The sequence below is a fragment of the Pristiophorus japonicus genome, chromosome 20 (genome assembly GCF_044704955.1).
Source record: "Pristiophorus japonicus isolate sPriJap1 chromosome 20, sPriJap1.hap1, whole genome shotgun sequence".
NCBI classification, from domain to species: Eukaryota; Metazoa; Chordata; class Chondrichthyes; family Pristiophoridae; genus Pristiophorus; species Pristiophorus japonicus.
This window is the reverse complement of record NC_091996.1, coordinates 90,089,050-90,110,586: the sequence shown is the minus strand read 5'-3', so window position 1 is coordinate 90,110,586 and position 21,537 is coordinate 90,089,050. Positions and strand designations below refer to the sequence as shown.

The 21,537-nt window shown below is 51.8% G+C and overlaps 1 protein-coding gene across 1 annotated transcript in view; it reads left to right on the top strand.

Moving 5' to 3' along the window:
- Positions 1-3,787: 3,787 nt before the first annotated feature.
- Positions 3,788-21,537, top strand: part of tm4sf5 (transmembrane 4 L six family member 5) — a 29,858-nt gene continuing 12,108 nt past the window's right edge. The window contains exons 1-4 of the mRNA XM_070863321.1: positions 3,788-4,061; positions 9,362-9,442; positions 12,232-12,377; positions 18,728-18,920. Of these exons, the coding sequence (XP_070719422.1) occupies positions 3,891-4,061; positions 9,362-9,442; positions 12,232-12,377; positions 18,728-18,920 (591 nt within the window). The 5' untranslated portion in view covers positions 3,788-3,890. The remainder of the gene's footprint in view (positions 4,062-9,361; positions 9,443-12,231; positions 12,378-18,727; positions 18,921-21,537) is intronic.

Genomic DNA, 21,537 nt, shown 5'->3' with positions numbered 1-21,537 from the left:
GTGCTCCATCCAGCGAGCCCTTCCATTGGGTTTGAATGGGTAACCCACACATGCGTTATAACCCTTTGCAACTTCCTGCTCCCAATTGCACAAATTACCGTGACTCCTAATCTTGTTACTTCACCAAACTGCAGCGATGCACACGCACTTTAGTCACACCTGTGAACATAAGGCACCATAAAACACATTCTTAAAACAATAAAGCAAATCTAGGTGCAGGTTTATGACCATAGAAGCAGTTTCTTTCCATCGAAATGCAATTCTGTATCATCCTGGAGCTGCCGTCAGAGAATGTGTTTTTATCCGGAACCATTTCCTGATCTGATATGGCCGCTTGATCTATTTGTGACTATCTTATATTTATGGACCTGAGTTTGGTCTCCCCCTTCTCTACATCTACCCTATCGAACTCTTTCATAATCTTCAAGACCTTTATCAGGGCACCCCTCAGCCTTTTCTTTTCTATAGAAAAGAGACCCAGCCGGTTCAATCTTTCCTGATAGCTATAACCTCTCAGTTTTGGTTTCGTCCTTGTAAATCTTTTTTGTATCTTTGACTGTGCCTCTATATCCTTTTCATAGAAACATAGAAATATGGAAAATAAGTGCAGGAGTAGGCCATTCGGCCCTTCGAGCCTGCACTACCATTCAACAAGAACATCATCTCAGTACCCCTTTCCTGCTTTCCCTCCATACCCCTTGATCCCTTTAGCCGTAAGGGCCATATCTAACTCTCTCTTGAATATATCCAATGAACTGGCCTCAACAACTCTCTGCGGTAGAGAATTCCACAGGCTAACAACTCTCTGAGTGAAGAAGTTTCTCCTCAACTCGGTCCTAAATGGCTTGCCCCTTATCCTTAGAGTGTCCCCTGTGGTTCTGGACTTCCCCAACATCGGGAACATACTTCCTTCATCTAACCTGTCCAATCCCGTCAGAATTTTATATGTTTCTATGAGATCCCCTCGCATTCTTTTAAATTCCAGTGAATACAGGCCCAGTCGATCCTTTTCGTAATAATGGGACCAGAAATGTGCGCTGTGGCTCACTGGGCAGTGTGACATATGTAAACATTGTAACTGTGTAAGACTTGCCACCAGAGGGCGCACCTGTTGGAGGCTCAAGGGTCACCTGCACACCTCGTGCAAGCGAGTATAAAAGGTTGCCTGCCATGCTGCTTAGGCACTCTGGAGTTTTATTAAAGAGACTAAGGCCACACCAATTTAAGCTTACAGTCTTGTGGAGTTATTCTAAACATAACAGGTAGCACACTTGCCTCTAAGTCAGTAGGTCGTGGGTTCAAAAATCTAAGCTGACACTCCAGTGCCGTGCTGAGGGAGCGCCGCACTGTCGGAGGGGCAGTACTGAGGGAGCGCCGCACTGTCGGAGGGGCCGACTTTCGGATGAGACGTTAAACCGAGGCCCCGTCTGCTCTCTCAGATGGATGTAAAAGATCCCACGGCCACTATTTTGAAGAAGAGCAGGGGAGTTCTCCCCGGTGTCCTGGGGCCGATATTTATCCCTCAATCAACATCACTAAAACAAATTATCTGGGTCATTATCACATTGCTGTGTGTGGGAGCTTGCTGTGCGCAAATTGGCTGCCGTGTTTCCCACATTACAACAGTGACTGCGCTCCATAAGTACTTCATTGGCTGGAAAACATCTCGAGATGTCCAGCGGTCGTGAAAGTCGCTATATAAATGCAAGTCTTCTTTGATTTCTGGTTGTGGTTACTGTCTAAGACGTTAAAGGCACTTTATTTCTTTCAAGTGTAGTCTAACCAAGTTTCCGTACAAGTTTAACATAACTTTGCTGGTTTTCCTTTAGAAATTTGCCCCAGTGCTGGTTTAATTTTTTTGAAAGTCATTATTGACCTGTGTCGCTACTTCTTGTGTTCTGTGTATCTGTACATCCCGATCCCTCTGGTCCTCTGCTCCATATAGACTCCTATTTTCCAACGGGTTTTGTGGTGTGTGTAGCACACAAATCACTGACTCCACACGGTCTGGTGTAAATCTAACTGCTGTGACCTTCGTCCTTTATTGTTCAGCTCCAGAGTGCCTCTCAGGTGTGGTGGTCAGCCTTATATAGTGCCTATTGCAGGTACTACCAGGGTTTCCCACCGCAGCGCCCTCTGTGGTGTGGCATAGTGCTTACATTACATTTAAGGTACCAGGACGATACACACATCATTACATAACAGGTTTGAATGGGTAACCTTTGCAACTTCCTGCTCCCAATTGCACAAATTACCGTGGCTCCTAATCTTGTTACGTCGCCAAACTGCAGAGATGCACACGCACGTCAGTCACACCAGTGAACATAAGGCACCATAAAACACTTCTTAAAACAACAAAGCAAATCTAGGTGCAGGTTTATGACCATAGAAGCAGTTTCTTTCCATCGCAATACAATTCTGTATCATCCTGGAGCAGCCGTCAGAGAATGTGTTTTTATCCGGAACCATTTCCTGATCTGATATGGGGGGGCACACTCGCTTCTGAGTCAGAAGGTCGTGGGTTCGAGTCCCACTCCAGGGACATGAGCACAAAAATCTAGGCTGACACTCCCAGTGCAGTGCTGAGGGAGTGCCGCGCTGTCGGAGGGGCAGTACTGAGGGAGCGCCGCACTGTCGGAGGGGCAGTACTGAGGGAGCGCCGCACTGTCGGAGGGGCAGTACTGAGGGAGCGCCGCACTGTCGGAGGGGCAGTGCTGAGGGAGCGCCGCACTGTCGGAGGTGCCGTCTTTCGGATGAGTCGTTAAACCGAGGCCCCGTCTGCTTTCTGGGGGTGGGGGGGGGGGAGGGTAAAAGATCCCATGGCACTATTTTGAAGAAGAGCAGAGGAGTTATCCGCGGTGTCCTGGGGCCAATATTTATCCCTCCATCAACGTCACGAAAACAAATGATCTGGTCATTATCACATTGCTGTTTGTGGGAGCTTGCTGTGCGCAAATTGGCTGCCGCATTTCCCACATTGCGACAGTGACCACACTTCAAAAAGTACTTAATTGGCTTTAAAGTGCTTTGAGATGTCCGGTGGTCGTGAAAGGTGCTATATAAATGCAAGTCTCCCTTTTTTTTAGGTATAAACCCTGCCATGATTTCTGGTTGTAGTTACTGTCTAAGATGTTAAAGGCACTTTCTTTCAAGTGTCTAACCGAGATTCTATACGGGGTCGGAAATTTAGGAGCGAGATGAGGAGAAATGTTTTCACTCAGAGGGTGGTGAACCTGTGGAATTCTCTACCACAGAAGGCTGTGGAGGCCAAGTCACTGAATATATTTAAGAAGGAGGTAGATAGATGTCTAGACACTAAAGACATCAAGGGGTATGGGGGAAAAAGCGGGAATGTGCTGTTGAGATAGAGGATCAGCCATGATCATATTGAATGGCGGTGCAGGCTCGAAGGGCCGAATGGCCTACACCTGCTCCTATTTTCTGTGTTTCTGCAAGATTAACATAACTTTTCTGGTTTTCCTTTAGAAATGAACCCCAGTGCTTAGTTTGATCTTGTTTAATGTCTTTATTAACCTGTATCACTACATTTTGTAATCTGTACACCCCGATCCCTCTGATCCATTTAGTCTCCTATTTTCCAGTGGATTGAACGGGTCACCCACACATGTGCTACGTGACCCTTTGTCTCTTCAGCGGGGAGACAGTTTTGTTTCCTATCTCCGCTCTGTGGGCCATCTCTTTGGCTGGCAACCCGCGTTGTTTGCACAATGAAGTAATTAGACTTCCTTATCAGAGAGCAAATACAGAGGACTGCGCAGCACCAAGAGGTACCAGCCCCCGATACCCGGTCAGAGTCTGTTCAGATACCACGGAAGGCACAGCGCTTTCTGGCTCTGGCGGAGATCTTGGTCGCACCGGACTCGACCACGATGTGCACTGGGAGGTGTGCCCGGTTTATTGGTCTTTTGCTGATACCGCTGGCCTTTATATGCATTTCGGCCAACATTCTCCTTATTTTCCCAAACGCCGAGAGAGAATGGACCAACCATATCACTCTGCAAGTTTGGCTGATGGCAGGAATTGTCGGGGGAGGATTGTTTGTAAGTGACTTTCCTTTTTGTTTGCCCCTCTCTCCCTCTCCTCTCTCCCTCTCCTCCGTTGATTTGAAGGTGTCGGGCACGGTTCCACAGATGTTTGTGCCCCTCCAGGACCCGAGTGGCCATTCTGGGAGGCTGAGGATCGGCGGGTCATTCACGTGTGAGGTGTCAAGTGTTGCGCCTGACCGATGCCCCCACCCTTCGTCGCCGATGGGCGAAATCGAGTGGGGGGGGGGGGGATCAGGAGCCGGCACACTGCGCAGGATTTTCGGTGGCCTAACGTCTCAGTTAGCGGCCAGAGGGGACGTCAATGGGAGCGTGAGAGGGAGCGCGCCGCTGAGCGGCCCCGATCGGAAATTGGCTCGCGGCTCACCGCGGCTGCAAAACCGTTACCGCCCGGCTACTGACGTATGCCCGGTGCGACGCCCATGCTCGCGGCCCCCGGTCGGTAAATTCGGGTGCGTGCGTCTCATCGAGCGCCCGCCCACGAGCAACGCCTGGGAAAACAGTCGGTCCGGGCTTCCAGAGCCGTTAGCCTCCCAGGGAAAGGCTTCCCTGGGAGGTCACGGTTCGGCGCGACGTTTACACACAGCACGGTTCGCGAGCCTCCGAGTCTGCAGCGGGAAGACAGACATAACAGCGCGGGTTGAAAACAAGTGACTTTGGAGGCTTTACTGGGTGCGTTACTAAGCCGCGCCTTTAAGACTCGGCTTTTCCCGGGTACTGATTCGGAGTTCCGCCCATGCGCGATGGCCCCGCTTAATTTACCGACCAAACTTTCATTATCGCCCCCCCCCCAGCTCTGGCCTGCAACGGTTAATTTAACGGCCATCATCTCCTCGCTCGATTCTGCCGAATTTCTGGGCGGGAGGCGCAAACGTTTTCGAAGGCGCTACAATTACCGCCCCGCCTGGGTTAGCGTCCCAAATAAGACGCCACGAATTTCTCCCTCATTGTGTGCACGCGAGTGTCCCACTCGCTAACCTGCAACACCGAGGATAATCGTGGTGCCCTCAACTGCTCCCTGGGCTGAGGTCAGCTAACTCAGATCAGACCAGGCTTCAAACGCCAAGCCTTCTAAGTGTCAGCTGTGGCTCAGCGGTTAGCACTCTCTCACCTCTGAGTCAGGAGGTCGTGGGTTCAAGTCCCACTCCAAAAGACTTGAGGACAAAAATCCAGGCCGACACACCCAGTGCGGTGCTGAGGGAGCGCCGCACTGTCGGAGGGGCGGCACGGAGGGAGCGCCGCACTGTCGGAGGGGCGGCACTGAGGGAGCGCCGCACTGTCGGAGGGGCGGCACTGAGGGAGCGCCGCACTGTCGGAGGGGCGGTACTGAGGGAGCGCCGCACTGTCGGAGGGGCGGTGCTGAGGGAGCGCCGCACTGTCGGAGGGGCGGTACTGAGGGAGCGCCGCACTGTCGGAGGGGCAGCACTGAGGGAGCGCCGCACTGTCGGAGGGGCAGCACTGAGGGAGCGCCGCACTGTCGGAGGGGCAGCACTGAGGGAGCGCCACACTGTCGGAGGGGCGGCACTGAGGGAGCGCCGCACTGTCGGAGGGGCAGCACTGAGGGAGCGCCGCACTGTCGGAGGGGCGGAGCTGAGGGAGCGCCGCACTGTCGGAGGGGCGGTGCTGAGGGAGCGCCGCACTGTCGGAGGGGCGGTGCTGAGGGAGCGCCGCACTGTCGGAGGGGCAGTGCTGAGGGAGCGCCGCACTGTCGGAGGTGCCGTCTTTCAGATGAGATGTTAAACCGAGGCCCCGTCTACCCTCTCAGGTGGACATAAAAGATCCCGTGGCCACTATTTCGAAGAAGAGCAGGGGAGTTCTCCCCGGTGTCCTGGGGCCAATATTTATCCCTCAATCAGCATCATAAAACAGATGATCTGGGTCATGATCACATTGCTGTGTGTGGGAGCTTTCTGTGCGCAAATTGCCTGCTGCCTTTCCCACATTACAACAGTGACTACACTCCAAAAAGTACTTCATTGGCTGTAAAGCGCTTTGAGACGCCCGGTGATCGTGAAAGGCGCTATATAAATGCAAGTCTTTCAATCCCACCCCAATGCTGCCCTTGTGGTGGGATTGAAAGACTTGAAATGGCTTTTATTAATCTGACAAACTTGCTTACTGCGCACCCCAAATTTTTATGAGTTTGAAGAAGTGACTCCGTGGCCCAGAAATTGCGGTCGCAGGCTTCCCGCGGGTGGATGCTTCCGACCTGAAAAGTCTCCTCGAAATGACCTGGTGGTCTGGGAGTTCCGGCGACTTGTGGTCCAGGGCCTTTACTCGAAGGCCTGTGGAGAGGCCCGTGTATCCCAGTGACGCAAGCGCTTCGCAAGCACCCCTGAGATCACATGGGCCGGCCCAACCAATCAAAGTGGGGGGTATTCCCATTCATACTCATGGTGCGTTCCATTTGTATGGAATCACCATTAAGTATGAACTGGAATATCCCCCAAAACACTAAAAATTAAATTTAAAGAAAAACATCACATCTTTAAATTGTTCAAAATGGGATTTAAATAGTTAGTCAAAACAAAAATTAAGTTGTTTTGAAAAATAAGTTGGCATATTTTAAAGGGTCGAAAAATAAATGTACCTTATCTGACAGGATTTTAAATGTTTAAATGATTGAAGAAAGTGTGTTTTCCTGTCCCATGAAAGTCTTACGCTGATGCAAGCAGGCCTTACGCCTGCTTTTATCAGTCGTAAGAATTTCACGGGTATTCGCTGGGCGGACATTGGGCAAATATCCCAACTCTCCGCCCGCAGAGGCCCACTTACCTCCAGATGCGTGCGGTCGGTCAAGAGGATTCTTAACAGATCGCAAGTTCAGGCGCGTATCGGCCTAGATTCTTTTGTGCTCAAGTTCCTGGAGCGGGACTTGAACCCACAACCTCCTTGACTCAGAGGTGAGAGAGAGAGAGAGAGAAAGAGAGAGAAAGAGAGAGAAAGAGAGAGAGAGAGAGAGAGAGAGAGAGAGAGTGCTACCCACTGAGCCACAGCGGACACTATCGTTGCATGTTGTGAGTTTAGAATGTTTCAGCTGAACATTCTCATGAAGAGAATTCTCCTGGGCAAATTAATTTCAAAAACTATACAATTAATGGTACCTTATCTGTTCAGTTAATCAAAGTATTTGCGTTTAATGTCTAAACGCAACATTCAAGTGAGTGCAAAAACTATAAATTATAACTTCATTTCTAGTGGTAGTTTTATTTTTCTTTCATTCTGCGTGTCCTATTTTTGCCCGAGAGCAGGTGTCATGGCAAATGTTAGCTTCTTCGGTCAAAATGAGGTTTGTTGCTCAGTTGGATTGATTAAGCTGGTGCCATCACACACTGAATGCAAAAAACATTGCAGCATAGTTACCTTAGTGACTGATGTGGATTTGGAAAGACGGGTTAGTGATTAACCAAAGTGAAATCCGACCTAGTCATTTGAAGAGGACAAAGTGCAGAGGACAGCCTCACCGGCAGAAACACGCGTGAGTCAGTATCAATCACAATGCAAAGTTCAGTCTTCAAGAATCGTGTGCTCTGTTTCACACTTCCCAACCTCACTCCGCTAGGACTGATGGGATTTATCTGATAGTTGCTGACCTTGTTGTCCAGCGATTAATGCCTGCTCTTTCAAGTGGACGCAAAAGATCCCATGGGACTATTTCTGTTACGTATGTAAACATTACCAATGTGCAAGACTTGCCACCAGGGGGCGCATCTGTGGGAGACCCAAGGGCCGCCTGCACACCCCGGGCAAGCAGGTATAAAAGGCAGTCTACCACGCTGCCTCCTCACTCTGGAGTTACAATAAAGACACCAAGGTCACAACAGGTTGAGCCTAAGATGCACAGTCTTGTGGAGTTATTCTAAACGTAACAATTTTGAAGAACTTGAGCACAATAATCCAGACTGACACTCCAGTGCAGTGCTCAGGCAGTCAGAGGTGCCAATTTGTGCACAGCAAGCTCCCACAAACAGCAATCATACAATGGCCAGACAATCTGTTTTAGTGATGTTGATTCAGAGATACATATAGGGCCCGGGTCACTAGAAAGAAAGACAAAGGAAGAAAGACTTGCATTTATATAGCACCTTTCACGACCACTGGACTTCTCAAGGAGCTTTACAGCCAATGAAGTACTTTTGGTGAGGCGTCAGTGTTGTAACGTTACGAGAGATAACCCCCCTGCTTTGCTTCGAAATAATGGCCATGGGATCTTTTATGTCCACCTGAAAGAGCAGACGGGGCCTCGTCTTATTTAAAAGACGGCACCTCCAACAGTGCAGCGCTCCCTTAGTACAGCACTGGGAGTGTCGGCCGAGATTAATGTGCTCAAGACTCTGGAGTGGGAGCGACTCGCATTCTTGCTGCAGTTTCCGCATCGCAGCTCAGTCGTGAGAGGCCAGCTCTTAAATGGATATCTAATCCAAGGACATTGCCCTTTCTGGTGCAGGGCCAACCTTTGCTTGTGTCAGCTGTGGCTCAGTGGGTGGCACTCTCTCGCCTCTGAGTCAGAAGGTTGTGGGTTCAAGTCCCACTCCAGGGACTTGAGCACATAAATCCAGGCCGACACTCCCAGTGCAGTGCTGAGGGAGCGCCGCACTGTCGGAGGGGCAGTGCTGAGGGAGCGCCGCACTGTCGGAGGGGCAGTGCTGAGGGAGCGCCGCACTGTCGGAGGGGCAGTGCTGAGGGAGCGCCGCACTGTCGGAGGGGCAGTGCTGAGGGAGCGCCGCACTGTCGGAGGGGCAGTGCTGAGGGAGCGCCGCACTGTCGGAGGGGCAGTGCTGAGGGAGCGCCGCACTGTCGGAGGGGCAGTGCTGAGGGAGCGCCGCACTGTCGGAGGGGCAGTACTGAGGAAGCGCCGCACTGTCGGAGGGGCAGTATTGAGGGAGCACCGCACTGTCGGAGGGGCAGTACTGAGGGAGCGCCGTCTTTTAGATGAGACATTAAACCGAGGCCCCGTCTGCTCCCTCAGGCGGACATAAAAGATCCCATGGCCACTATTGGAAGAAGAGCAGAGGAGTTCTCCCCGGTGTCCTGGGGCCAATAGTAATCCCTCAATCAACATAACAAAAAAAATACAGATTATCTGGGTCATTATCACATTGCTGTGTGTGGGAGCTTGCTGTGCGCAAATTGGCTGATGCGTTTCCCACATTACAACAGTGAATACACTCCAAAAGTACTTCATTGGCTGTAAAGCGCTTTGAGGCACCCGGTGGTTGTGCAAGGTGCTATATAAATGCAAGTCTTTCTTGTTCATTCACACCTTCACCCTTCAACTTCAATATTTTTATCCCCAGATCCTTTGCCCTGGATGTGCTGCCGTGCGAGCGGGCGGAAAAGGATGCTGTGGAGCCGGATGTTGCGGGAATAGATGCCGGGTAAGAGGCCCGATGCCTTTCGAAGTGACCTGTTGACCATGAGAGCGGACTAAGTGCCCTTGTCAACGCTTCTACTTTGAAGATAATGGCCCAGAAATCTCGGCCTCCCAGGGTCTGTACGGAGTGTGTCCAACTATTTTAGTTGATCTGTAAAATCAAATGCCCCCTTATTAAAGGGGCACCAAAACCAACAAATGAATAAAATAAACTTTAGACACTAACAGATCAAATTAAAATTTGGTTGCCGGGGGCGATGATGCACTCCAGTCCCTCCGGCGCCCACCTCTCGCGGAAGGCCGCGAGCGTACCGGTGGACACCGCGTGCTCCATCTTCAGGGACACCCCGGCTCGGATGTAAGCGTGGAAGAGAGGCAGGCAGTCGGGCTGAACGACCCCCTCGACCGCCCGCTGCCTGGACCGGCTGATGGCCCCCTTGGCCAGGCCCAGGAGCAGGCCCACGAGGAGGCCCTCCGACCTGCCCCGCTCCCCTCCGCACTGGGTGTCGGAGTGTGTTCACACCTGTACTAATCGCCGCAGGGCAGTACTGAGGGAGCACCGCACTGTCGGAGGGGCAGTACTGAGGGAGCGCTGCACTGTCGGAGGGGCAGTGCTGAGGGAGCGCCGCACTGTCGGAGGGGCAGTACTGAGGGAGCGCCGCACTGTCGGAGGGGCAGTACTGAGGGAGTGCCGCACTGTCGGAGGGGCAGTGCTGAGGGAGCGCCGCACTGTCGAAGGGGCAGTGCTGAGGGAGCGCCGCACTGTCGGAGGGGCAGTACTGAGGGAGCGCCGCACTGTCGGAGGGGCAGTACTGAGGGAGTGCCGCACTGTCGGAGGGGCAGTACTGAGGCTCGGCACCAATCTTTATCCAATAACGCTCCTGCAAAGCACGTTGGGATGTTTTTCTATATTCGAGGCGCTATATAAATGTAAGTTGTTGATGTTGTGTTCCTAACACAGATGAGGCTGCACACAGGGAGGTTAAAGTAACAGTGACCTCAGTTTTTATTCAGACAATGCAGAATGAAGAATAGGCCTTAGGGGCAGAATTATACACAGTACTCCCAAGGGATGCTGGGATCACTTGGGACTTCAGGGGATGCGCTCCCTGGTGGCGGAACATGGGAGTGCATGCTTTACAGCCACACAGCAGTTGATGCCACACTCACGATACTCCTGAACCCTTGCTGCTGTTACTCTCGGTCCTGCCCCCCCAGCCCCCCGCGCCCCCCCCTCCCCTCCCCCGCAGTTATTCTTTAATCAGAAGACCATAAGAAATAGGAGCAGGAGTGTATAACTCCAGCAAGTGATGTAGAAGTACAGGTTAGGCCTCTCCAGTCTGGAACTCTCTGGTCCAGAAACATCCGTGGTTCGGCATTATTCCCGGTTTTCCCGCGCTTCATGGCATTCGGTGTTCCGTGAGGTAAGCGGGCCCGGGCAAGGAACGGGAAAGGGAAGGGAAGGGGAGGCGATGAAGCTGAGCCTGAGGGAGAGGAGGGTTTATTTGTTTTAAAAAAGAGCACCAAAGCAGTGCGTTAATTAATAAATGTGGCTGGGAGATTTCTACAAGGAGAGAGAGAGAGAGAGCGAGGCCCGAGCCTGAACCGGAGCGTGGCAGAATCAGGAGCCCGGGGAGCGTGCTACAGGGAGCGGTAAGCCTAGGCGAAGAACATAAGAACATAAGAAATAGGAGCAGGAGTCGGCCATTCGGCCCCTCGAGCCTGCTCCGCCATTCAATAAGATCATGGCCGATCCGATCATGGACTCAGCTCCACTTAATGCCCGCTCCCCATAACCCTTCACTCCCTTATCGCTCAAATAACTGTCTATCTCCGCCTTAAATATATTCAATGACCCAGCCTCCACAGCTCTCTGGGGCAGAGAATTCCACAGATTTACAACCCTCTGAGAGAAGAAATTCCTCCTCATCTCAGTTTTAAATGGGCGGCCCCTTATTCTGAAACTATGCCCCCTAGTTTTAGTTTCCCCCCTGAGTGGAAACATCCTCTCTGCATCCACCTTGTCGAGCCCCCTCATTATCTTATATGTTTCAATAAGATCACCTCTCATTCTTCTGAACTCCAATGAGTATAGGCCCAACCTACTCAATCTATCCTCACAAGTCAACCTCCTCATCTCCGGAATCAACCGAGTGAACCTTCTCTGAACAGCCTCCAATTGCAAGTATATCCTTCCTTAAATACGGAGACCAAAACTGCACACAGTACTCCAGGTGTGGCCTCACCAATACCCGGTACAGTTGGAGCAGGACTTCTCTGCTTTTATACTCTATCCCCCTAACTAGGTGGATACAGAGAGAATGTTTCCACTGATGGGGGGAGACTAGAACTAGGGGGCATAACCTTAGAATAAGGGGCCGCCCATTTAAAACTGAGATGAGGAGGAATTTCTTCTCTCAGAGGGCGGTGAATCTGTGGAATGCATTGCCTCGGAGAGCTGTGGAGGCTGGGTCATTGAATGTATTTAAGACAGTTTCTTAAACGACAAGGGGATAAGGGGTTATGGGGAGCGGGCGGGGAAGTGGAGCTGAGTCCGTGATCGGAGCGGCCATGATCGTATTGAATGGCGGAGCAGGCGCGAGGGGCCGAATGGCCGACGGCTGCTCCTATTTTTTATGTTCGCATGTTCTCCCGCGGTTCGGATAGTTCCCCGTACTGGCAGCGGTCAGGAGCCGAGGGTGTCGGACCAGACATTAGCTTGTGTACTCTAGCCTGCCTGCCTGTTAGTCCTCCTGCTGCGCACACAGCTGACAATGTTTGCATGTGTTGCAGATGCTGCGATCCGTCATCTCCTCCATCTTTGGCATCCTGGGCTCCGGGTACTGTCTGATTGTGTCGGCCACGGCCTTAGCCCACGGCCCACTGTGCAATGTTGGCACCGAAGACTGGCAATATCCGTTCCTGGACAGGGCGGATGGGTAGGTGGCCAATTCCGCGGGGCCGACTTCCGTGTTGATGCTGCCCGCCGATTGGCTGGATGAAATCAAAGGGTAAAGGAAGGGTGCAGGAGCAGGGCTCCTGAGGATGGCCTGACACGCTAAAGTGGCAGCATCGCTCGCAAAGGTCACAAGGGGTCATTCGGGCAGCGTGCAAAACAGGGGCGTGAGACAAGAGGAAACAGGAATAGGCCGTTCAGCCCCGCCAGCCTGTTCCACCCAGCGTTCGAGACCATGGCTGCTTCGTACCTCAACTCTGCTCACCTGCCTTTGCTTCACAATCCCTTAGCATAAGAGCATTAGAATTAGGAGCAGGAGTCGGCCATACGGCCCCTCGAGCCTGCTCCGCCATTTAATAAGATCATGGCTGACCCAGTCATGGACTCAGGTCCACTTCCCCGCCCGCTCCCCTTAACCCCTTATCGTTTAAGAAACTGTCTATCTCTGTCTAAAATATATTCAATGTCCCAGCTTCCACAGCTCTCTGAGGCAGCGAATTCCACAGATTTACAACCCTCTGAGACAAGAAATTCCTCCTCATCTCAGTTTTAAATGGGCGGCCCCTTATTCTAAGACCATGCCCTCTAGTTCTAGTCTCCCCCATCAGTGGAAACATCCTCTCTGCATCCACCTTGTCAAGCCCCCTCATAATCTTATACGTTTCGATAAGATCACCTCTCATTCTTCTGAATTCCAATGAGCAGAGGCCCAACCTCCTCAACCTTTCCTCATAAGTCAACCCCCTCATCTCCGGAATCAGCCGAGTGAACCTTTTCTGAACTGCCTCCAAAGCAAGTATATCCTTTCGTAAATATGGAAACCAAAACTGCACGCAGTATTCCAGGTGTGGCCTCACCAATACCCTGTACAACTGTAGCAAGACTTCCCTGCTTTTATACTCCATCCCCTTTGCAATAAAGGCCAAGATTCCATTGGCCTTCCTGGTGCAAGGGTCAAGGATGTCTCGGAGCGGGTGCAGGACATTCTGAAATGGGAGGGAGAACAGCCAGTTGTCGTGGTGCACATTGGTACCAACGACATAGGTAAAAAAAGGGATGAGGTCCTACGAAAAGAATTTAAGGAGCTAGGAGCTAAATTAAAAAGTAGGACAACAAAAGTAGTAATCTCGGGATTGCTACCAGTGCCACGTGCTAGTCAGAGTAGGAATCGCAGGATAGCGCAGATGAATACGTGGCTTGAGCAGTGGTGCAGCAGGGAGGGATTCAAATTCCTGGGGCATTGGAACCGGTTCTGGGGGAGGTGGGACCAGTACAAACCGGACGGTCTGCACCTGGGCAGGACCGGAACCAATGTCCTAGGGGGAGAGTTTGCTAGTGCTGTTGGGGAGGATTTAAACTGATATGGCAGGGGGATGGGAACCAATGCAGGGAGACAGAGGGAAACAAAAATGAGGCAAAAGCAAAAGACAGAAAGGAGATGAGGAAAAGTGGAGGGCAGAGAATCCCAAGGCAAAGAACAAAAAGGGCCACTGTACAGCAAAATTCTAAAAGGACAAAGGGTGTTAAAAAAGCAAGCCTGAAGGCTTTGTGTCTTAATGCAAGGAGTATCCGCAATAAGGTGGATGAATTAACTGTGCAAATAGATGTTAACAAATATGATGTGATTGGGATTACGGAGACGTGGCTCCAGGATGATCAGGGCTGGGAACTCAACATCCAGGGGTATTCAACATTCAGGAAGGATAGAATAAAAGGAAAAGGAGGGGGTAGCATTGCTGGTTAAAGAGGAGATTAATGCAATAGTTAGGAAAGACATTAGCTTGGATGATGTGGAATCTATATGGGTAGAGCTGCAGAACACTAAAGGGCAAAAATTGTTAGTGGGAGTTGTGTACAGACCTCCAAACAGTAGTAGTGATGTTGGGGAGGGCATCAAACAGGAAATTAGGAGTGCATGCAATAAAGGTGCAGCAGTTATAATGGGTGACTTTAATATGTTCATAGATTGGGCTAGCCAAACTGGAAGCAATACGGTGGAGGAGGATTTCCTGGAGTGCATAAGGGATGGTTTTCTAGACCAATATGTCGAGGAACCAACTAGGGGGGAGGCCATCTTAGACTGGGTTTTGTGTAATGAGAGAGGATTAATTAACAATCTCATTGTGCGAGGCCCCTTGGGGAAGAGTGACCATAATATGGTGGAATTCTGCATTAGGATGGAGAATGAAACAGTTAATTCAGAGACCATGGTCCAGAACTTAAAGAAGGGAAACTTTGAAGGTATGAGGCGTGAATTGGCTAAGATAGATTGGCGAATGATACTGAAGGGGTTGACTGTGGATGGGCAATGGCAGACATTTAGAGACCGCATGGATGAACTACAACAATTGTACATTCCTGTCTGGCGTAAAAATAAAAAAGGGAAGGTGGCTCAACCGTGGCTATCTAGGGAAATCAGGGATAGTATTAAAGCCAAGGAAGTGGCATACAAATTGGCCAGAAATAGCAGCGAACCTGGGGACTGGGAGAAATTTAGAACTCAGCAGAGGAGGACAAAGGGTTTGATTAGGGCAGGGAAAATGGAGTACGAGAAGAAGCTTGAAGGGAACATTAAGGCGGATTGCAAAAGTTTCTATAGGTATGTAAAGAGAAAAAGGTTAGTAAAGACAAACGGAGGTCCCCTGCAGTCAGAATCAGGGGAAGTCATAACGGGGAACAAAGAAATGGCAGACCAATTGAACAAGTACTTTGGTTCAGTATTCACGAAGGAGGACACAAACAACCTTCCGGATATAAAAGGGGTCAGAGGGTCTAGTAAGGAGGAGGAACTGAGGGAAATCTTTATTAGTCGGGAAATTGTGTTGGGGAAATTGATGGGATTGAAGACCGATAAATCCCCAGGGCCTGATGGACTGCATCCCAGAGTACTTAAGGAGGTGGCCTTGGAAATAGCGGATGCATTGACAGTCATTTTCCAACATTCCATTGACTCTGGATCAGTTCCTATCGAGTGGAGGGTAGCCAATGTAACCCCACTTTTTAAAAAAGGAGGGAGAGAGAAAGCAGGGAATTATAGACCGGTCATGTTGGCCTTCATAGCGAGGGGATTTGAGTACAGGGGCAGGGAGGTGTTGCTACAGTTGTATAGGGCCTTGGTGAGGCCACACCTGGAGTATTGTGTACAGTTTTGGTCTCCTAACTTGAGGAAGGACGTTCTTGCTATTGAGGGAGTGCAGCGAAGATTCACCAGACTGATTCCCGGGATGGCGGGACTGACCTATCAAGAAAGACTGGATCAACTGGGCTTATATTCACTGGAGTTCAGAAGAGTGAGAGGGGACCTCATAGAAACGTTTAAAATTCTGACGGGTTTGGACAGGTTGGATACAGGAAGAATGTTCCCAATGTTGGGGAAGTCCAGAACCAGGGGTCACAGTCTAAGGATAAGGGGTAAGCCATTTAGGACCGAGATGAGGAGAAACTTCTTCACCCAGAGAGTGGTGAACCTGTGGAATTCTCTACCACAGAAAGTAGTTGAGGCCAATTCACTAACTATATTCAAAAGGGAGTTAGATGAAGTCCTTACTACTCCAGGGATCAAGGGGTATGGCGAGAAAGCAGGAAGGGGGTACTGAAGTTTCATGTTCAGCCATGACCTCATTGAATGGCGGTGCAGGCTAGAAGGGCTGAATGGCCTGCTCCTGCACCTATTTTCTATGTTTCTATGTTTCTATCACTTGCTGTACCTACATACTATCCTTTTGTGTTTCATGCACAAGTACCCCCAGGTCCCGCCGTACTGCAGCACTTTGCAATCTTTCTCCATTTAAATAATAACTTACTCCTTGATTTTTTTTCTGCCAAAATGCATGACCTCACACTTTCCAACATTATACTCCATCTGCCAAATTTTGTACTCTGCCAACTCTGTAAGGGGTGAGGTGACTGAGCGAGTGACACGGTGAAATTTCAGATTCAGGCCGGAGCAAAATGGGAGAAACCGGGAACCAGCTGATAATCGGGTTGTGGACAATGTTTGCTGTTTTATATCCGGGCCTGGGGCCGAACTCGGTATACCCTTATCCAACAAAAATCTTGCGACCTTAGTCTTAAAGCGTCCTCTGTCAGCTGTGGCTCAGTTGGTGGCACTCTCTCTCACCTCTGAGTCAGAAGATTGTGGGTTCGAGTCCCACTCCAGAGACTTGAGCACATAAATCTAGGCCGACACTCCCAGTGCAGTGCTAAGGGAGCGTCGCACTGTCGGAGGGGCAGTACTGAGGGAATGCTGCACTATCGGAGAGGCAGTACTGAGGGAATGCCGCACTATCGGAGGGGCAGTACTGAGGGAATGCCGCACTATCGGAGGGGCAGTACTGAGGGAGCGCCGCACTGTCAGAGGGGCGGTACTGAGGGAGCGCCGCACTGTCGGAGGGGCGGTACTGAGGGAGCGCCGCACTGTCGGAGGGGCGGTACTGAGGGAGCGCCGCACTGTCGGAGGGGCGGTACTGAGGGAGCGCCGCACTGTCGGAGGGGCGGTACTGAGGGAGTGCCGCACTGTCGGAGGTGCCATCTTTTGGATAAGACGTTAAACCGAGGCCCCGTCTGCTCTCTCGGGTGGACATAAAAGATCCCACGGCCACTATTTGGAAGAAGAGCAGGGGAGTTCTCCCCGGTGTCCTGGGGCCAATATTTATCCCTCAATCAACATAACAAAAAATAAACAGATTATCTGGGTCATTTTCACATTCCTGTGTGTGGGAGCTTGCTGTGCGCAAATTGGCTGCCACGTTTCCTAATTTACAACAGTGACTACACTCCAAAAGTACTTCATTGGCTGTAAAGCGCTTTGAGACGTCCGGTGGTCGTGAAAGGCGCTATATAAATCCAAGTCTTTTTTTTTGTTTTGAAAGCTTGAATTGTTCCCGAGCGACCACAGCAATTTGTGGGCAAGTGTCCCAGATCTCCAATCCCCTTTGTGTGAGAAAGATACTTCCAGTTTTCGCTGTTAAATGGCCCGGGTCTAATTTTAAGCAGAGGGGGCATAGATTTAAAGTAATTGGGGGGAGGTTTAGAGGAGATACGATTGGAAATGTCTTCACCCAGAGGGTGGTGGGGGTCTGGAACTCACTGCCTGAAAGGGTGGTAGAGGCAGAAACCCTCACCACATTTAAAAAGTACCTGGATGTGCGCCTGAAGTGCCGTAACCTGCAGGGCTACGGACCGAGAACGGGAAAGTGGGATTAGGCCGGGTGGCTCTTTGTCGGCCTCCTTCCGTGCTGTAAATTTCTAAGACTCTACGATTCCATATACACTTCACTCTACCTGAAACCATGTGATCTCCTGAGAGAGGCAAGAACATTTGGGGAAAAGTAAATCTGGGAAATTGCTCTCCGACCATCTAGGCGATGGAAACTAGTCTGGGAGATCACTCTGGCCCTGAACTCCCCGCAGTACCAACCTTTCCGTAAGAGGGCATCTCCATCCCAGCCAGAAGCAGGTCCCGCTCTCGCTCGAAGGAATTCAGCCAATCAGCATCCACCGCACGAAAGGGCAGCCTGTTCCAGAGGTCCTCTGGGAAAAGAACCATCTCCTGACCTCTAACCTCGATCTAGCCCGATACAACTTAAGTTTGTGACCCCCTGGTCCTGCCTAACCTATTACATTGTGCGAGGGCAGCGAAGAGCGACCTCATCAAGGTCCAGGTCGGTGATTGGAGCGCGGGCAGGTACAGCAGGAGCGGCGAGGTCGGGGCGAAGGAGCGGCGAGAGACTGTAGAGGGATGTGATCAGGGCCCAGGAGAGGCGCGAGTTCGGGGCCCAGAAGAGGCGAGGGGCCCAGGGGGCAGCACGGGCCCAGCCCACACTGTGCGATATGTGCGCGCACTAGATCCGTGCAGCAGAGCTGGTCTCCAGTCGTCCTGGTGTTACCCTTGTCCCTGGACCAAGACCCTCGCTCTGTCAAGCCCCGTGTGGTGGCTGGTGTGCAACGGTCACCCCACGTTAAAAAAATCCACCCACAGGCATCTTCCACCCTTCAGGATGTAGTTCGGGATCCGGAATATTAGGTCCTTCATTGAAACACCGGTGAACTCATCCCTTTTCGGCGTGGGAGCAAGTCATCCTCGATATGTGGGACCGCCTCTGATGATGATGATTACGTTGAAACACTGCCGCTATCCCTTCATGACCTTATAAACCTCAATCAGATCTCCCAAATTATTACTGAGCCATAAACGCCAAAGAGTGGTGGGATGGAGGCGGGTGCCAAATGGGTTCGGGAGGGAGGACAGACAAATGAGTGTTGGGGAATAAAGTTACCATTTTCTCCCAATGCAGCAACGCCCGACTTGAAACGCATTTCTTTTCTCAACAGGGTTAATTACCTAGCGAACCAGACGCTGTGGACAATTTGTAACCAGCCGCCAAATATTGTCATGTGGCACATAGTCCTGTTCTCCATTTTACTGGGGTCCAGCGTACTCGAGTTGGCCCTCTGCACGTTGCAGGTTATTAACGGGTGTCTCGGAGTTTGCTGCGGAGATTGCCGGAAGGACGGTCGGAAGGATGTAAGCATTTAGCGTCACAGTGTCAACCTCGCTCGATCGTTGCCTTCGCTGTTGCCTTCATTTGGCGCTTTTGACAATCAATGTTGTGTCCCCAGCTGTTCCAGTGCTGGGCCATCTTCTTGTCTTAGGCAGTCCCCCGGGATCGAGGAATACTTGCTTCCACACGGACACGAGTTCTAAGGTGGCTGATGAGACCAATGTGCGACCGACAGTCTCTGTCGCAGGCGGGGCAGACGGTGGTTGGAGGGACGGGGTGGGTGTGGCGGGGGGGGGGGGGGGCGGTGCTTGGGTTTGCCGTACGCTCCTTCCGCGATCGGCGCTGGGCTTCCGCGTGCTCCCGGCGAAGAGGCTCGAGGTGTTCAGCTCCTCCACTTTGAGCCCTGGTCCTGGGCCAGGGATTCCCCAAGAGTCGGTGGGGCTGTTGCATTTTTCCAAGGAGGCTCTGAGGGTGCCCTTGAAGCGTTTCCTCTGCCCTCCTGGGACTCGCTTGCCGCGACAGAGCTCGGAGCAGAGCGCTTGTTTCGGGAGTCTAGCATCGGGGTGTGCGGACAATGCGGCCTGCCCACCGGAGGTGGTCAGTGCTTCGATGCTGGGGATGTTGGCCTGAGCGAGAACACTGACATCGGTGCATCTATCCTGCCAATGGATTTTCAGGATTTGCCCCTGCCCCTTTAAAAGTATGTGTTTGGGACAAATATTTTCTGCAGGTTCCTCTTCTCCAGCACCAACTGTAACTCCCTCTCCCACCTGCTCCCACTGCCCTCATCTCCCAACAATTACAAGAAGCTCATGGGACTAAAATATAGAAACATAGAAATTAGGTGCAGGAGTAGGCCATTCAGCCTTTCGAGCCTGCACCACCATTCAATAAGATCATGGTTGATCATTCCCTCAGTACCCCTTTCCTGCTTTCCCTCCATAACCCCGATCCCTTTGGCCGTAAGGGCCAAAACAGTCCACATTTTCCAAGCTTCTCTTTATATTTCTATTTCCCCCTGGGAAGGACAGATGCACCAACGTTAGCGTCCTCGACCAGGCCAACATCCCCAGCATCGAAGCACTGACCACACTCGACCAGCTCCGCTGGGCGGGGCCACATTGTCCACATGCCCCCGACACGAGACTCCCCAAAGCAAGCGCTCTACTCGGAACTCCTTCACGGCAAACGAGCCCCAGGTGGGCAGAGGAAACGTTACAAGGGACCACCCTCAAAACCTCCCTGATAAAGTGCAACATCCCCACCGGCACCTGGGAGTACCCTGGGCCAAAGACCAGTCCGCCCTAAGTGGGGGAAGTGCATCCGGGAGGGCGCTGAGCACCTCGAGTCTCGTCGCCGAGAGCGTGCAGAAAGCAAGCGCAGGCAGCGGAAGGAGCGTGCGGCAAACCAGTCCCACCCACCCCTTCCCTCAACCACTGTCTGTCCCACCTGTGACAGGGACTGTGGCTCTCGTAGTGGACTGTTCAGCCACCTGAGAACTCACTTCAGGAGTGGAAGCAAGTCTTCCTCGATCCCGAGGGACTCCCTATGATGAAGATTTCGTTGAATGCTCGCTCTCGAGGGAAACCCGTCAGATTTCCCTCGAAGTGCTGTTCCCGGGCAATCTAATTGGCCCAGACACAGGAACATCAGAAATAGGAGCCAGAGTCGGCCATTCGGCCCCTTGAGCCTGCTCCGCCATTCAATGAGATCACGGCCGATCATCGACCTCAACTCCACTTTCCCGCCCAATCCCCATATCCCTTGAAGAGGCAAGTCTGCCCACACTTCCTGAGGCAGAGTAGCTCGAGTTTTAGAACGACAGGATGAAAAATACTTGACATCAGCTTCTTAATTTCATTCGTTGTAGTTTTTTTTTACAATAAAATGTACAGATGAGGGTCATCCTGCAGATCTCAGTGACTCAAACGTTTGCATTCTATCCCACGTAAACTAGAGGTGATCCAAAACTTGGCTGCCCCATGCCCTAACTCGCACGGAGTCCCGCTCACCCATCACCCCCTGTGCTCACTGCCCCGTGGCCTAACTCGCACCGAGTCCCGCTCACCCATCACCCGCTGTGCTCACTGCCCCGTGTCCTAACTCGCACGGAGTCCCGCTCACCCATCACCCCCTGTGCTCACTGCCCCGTGTCCTAACTCACACGAGTCCCGCTCGCCCATCACCCCCTGTGCTCGCTGCCCTGTGTCCTAACTCACACCGAGTCCCGCTCACCCATCACCCCCTGTGCTCACTGCCCCATGTCCTAACTCGCACCGAGTCCCGCTCACCCATCACCCCCTGTGCTCACTGCCCCGTGTCCTAACTCGCACCGAGTCCCGCTCACCCATCACCCCCTGTGCTCGCTGTCCCGTGTCCTAACTCGCACCGAGTCCCGCTCACCCATCACCCCCTGTGCTCGCTGTCCCATGTCCTAACTCACACCGAGTCCCGCTCACCCATCACCCCCTGTGCTCGCTGTCCCGTGTCCTAACTCACACCGAGTCCCGCTCACCCATCACCCCCTGTGCTCACTGCCCCGTGTCCTAACTCGCACCGAGTCCCGCTCACCCATCACCCCCCTGTGCTCGCTGACCTACATTGGCTCCCGGTTAAGCAACGCCTCGATTTCAAAATTTT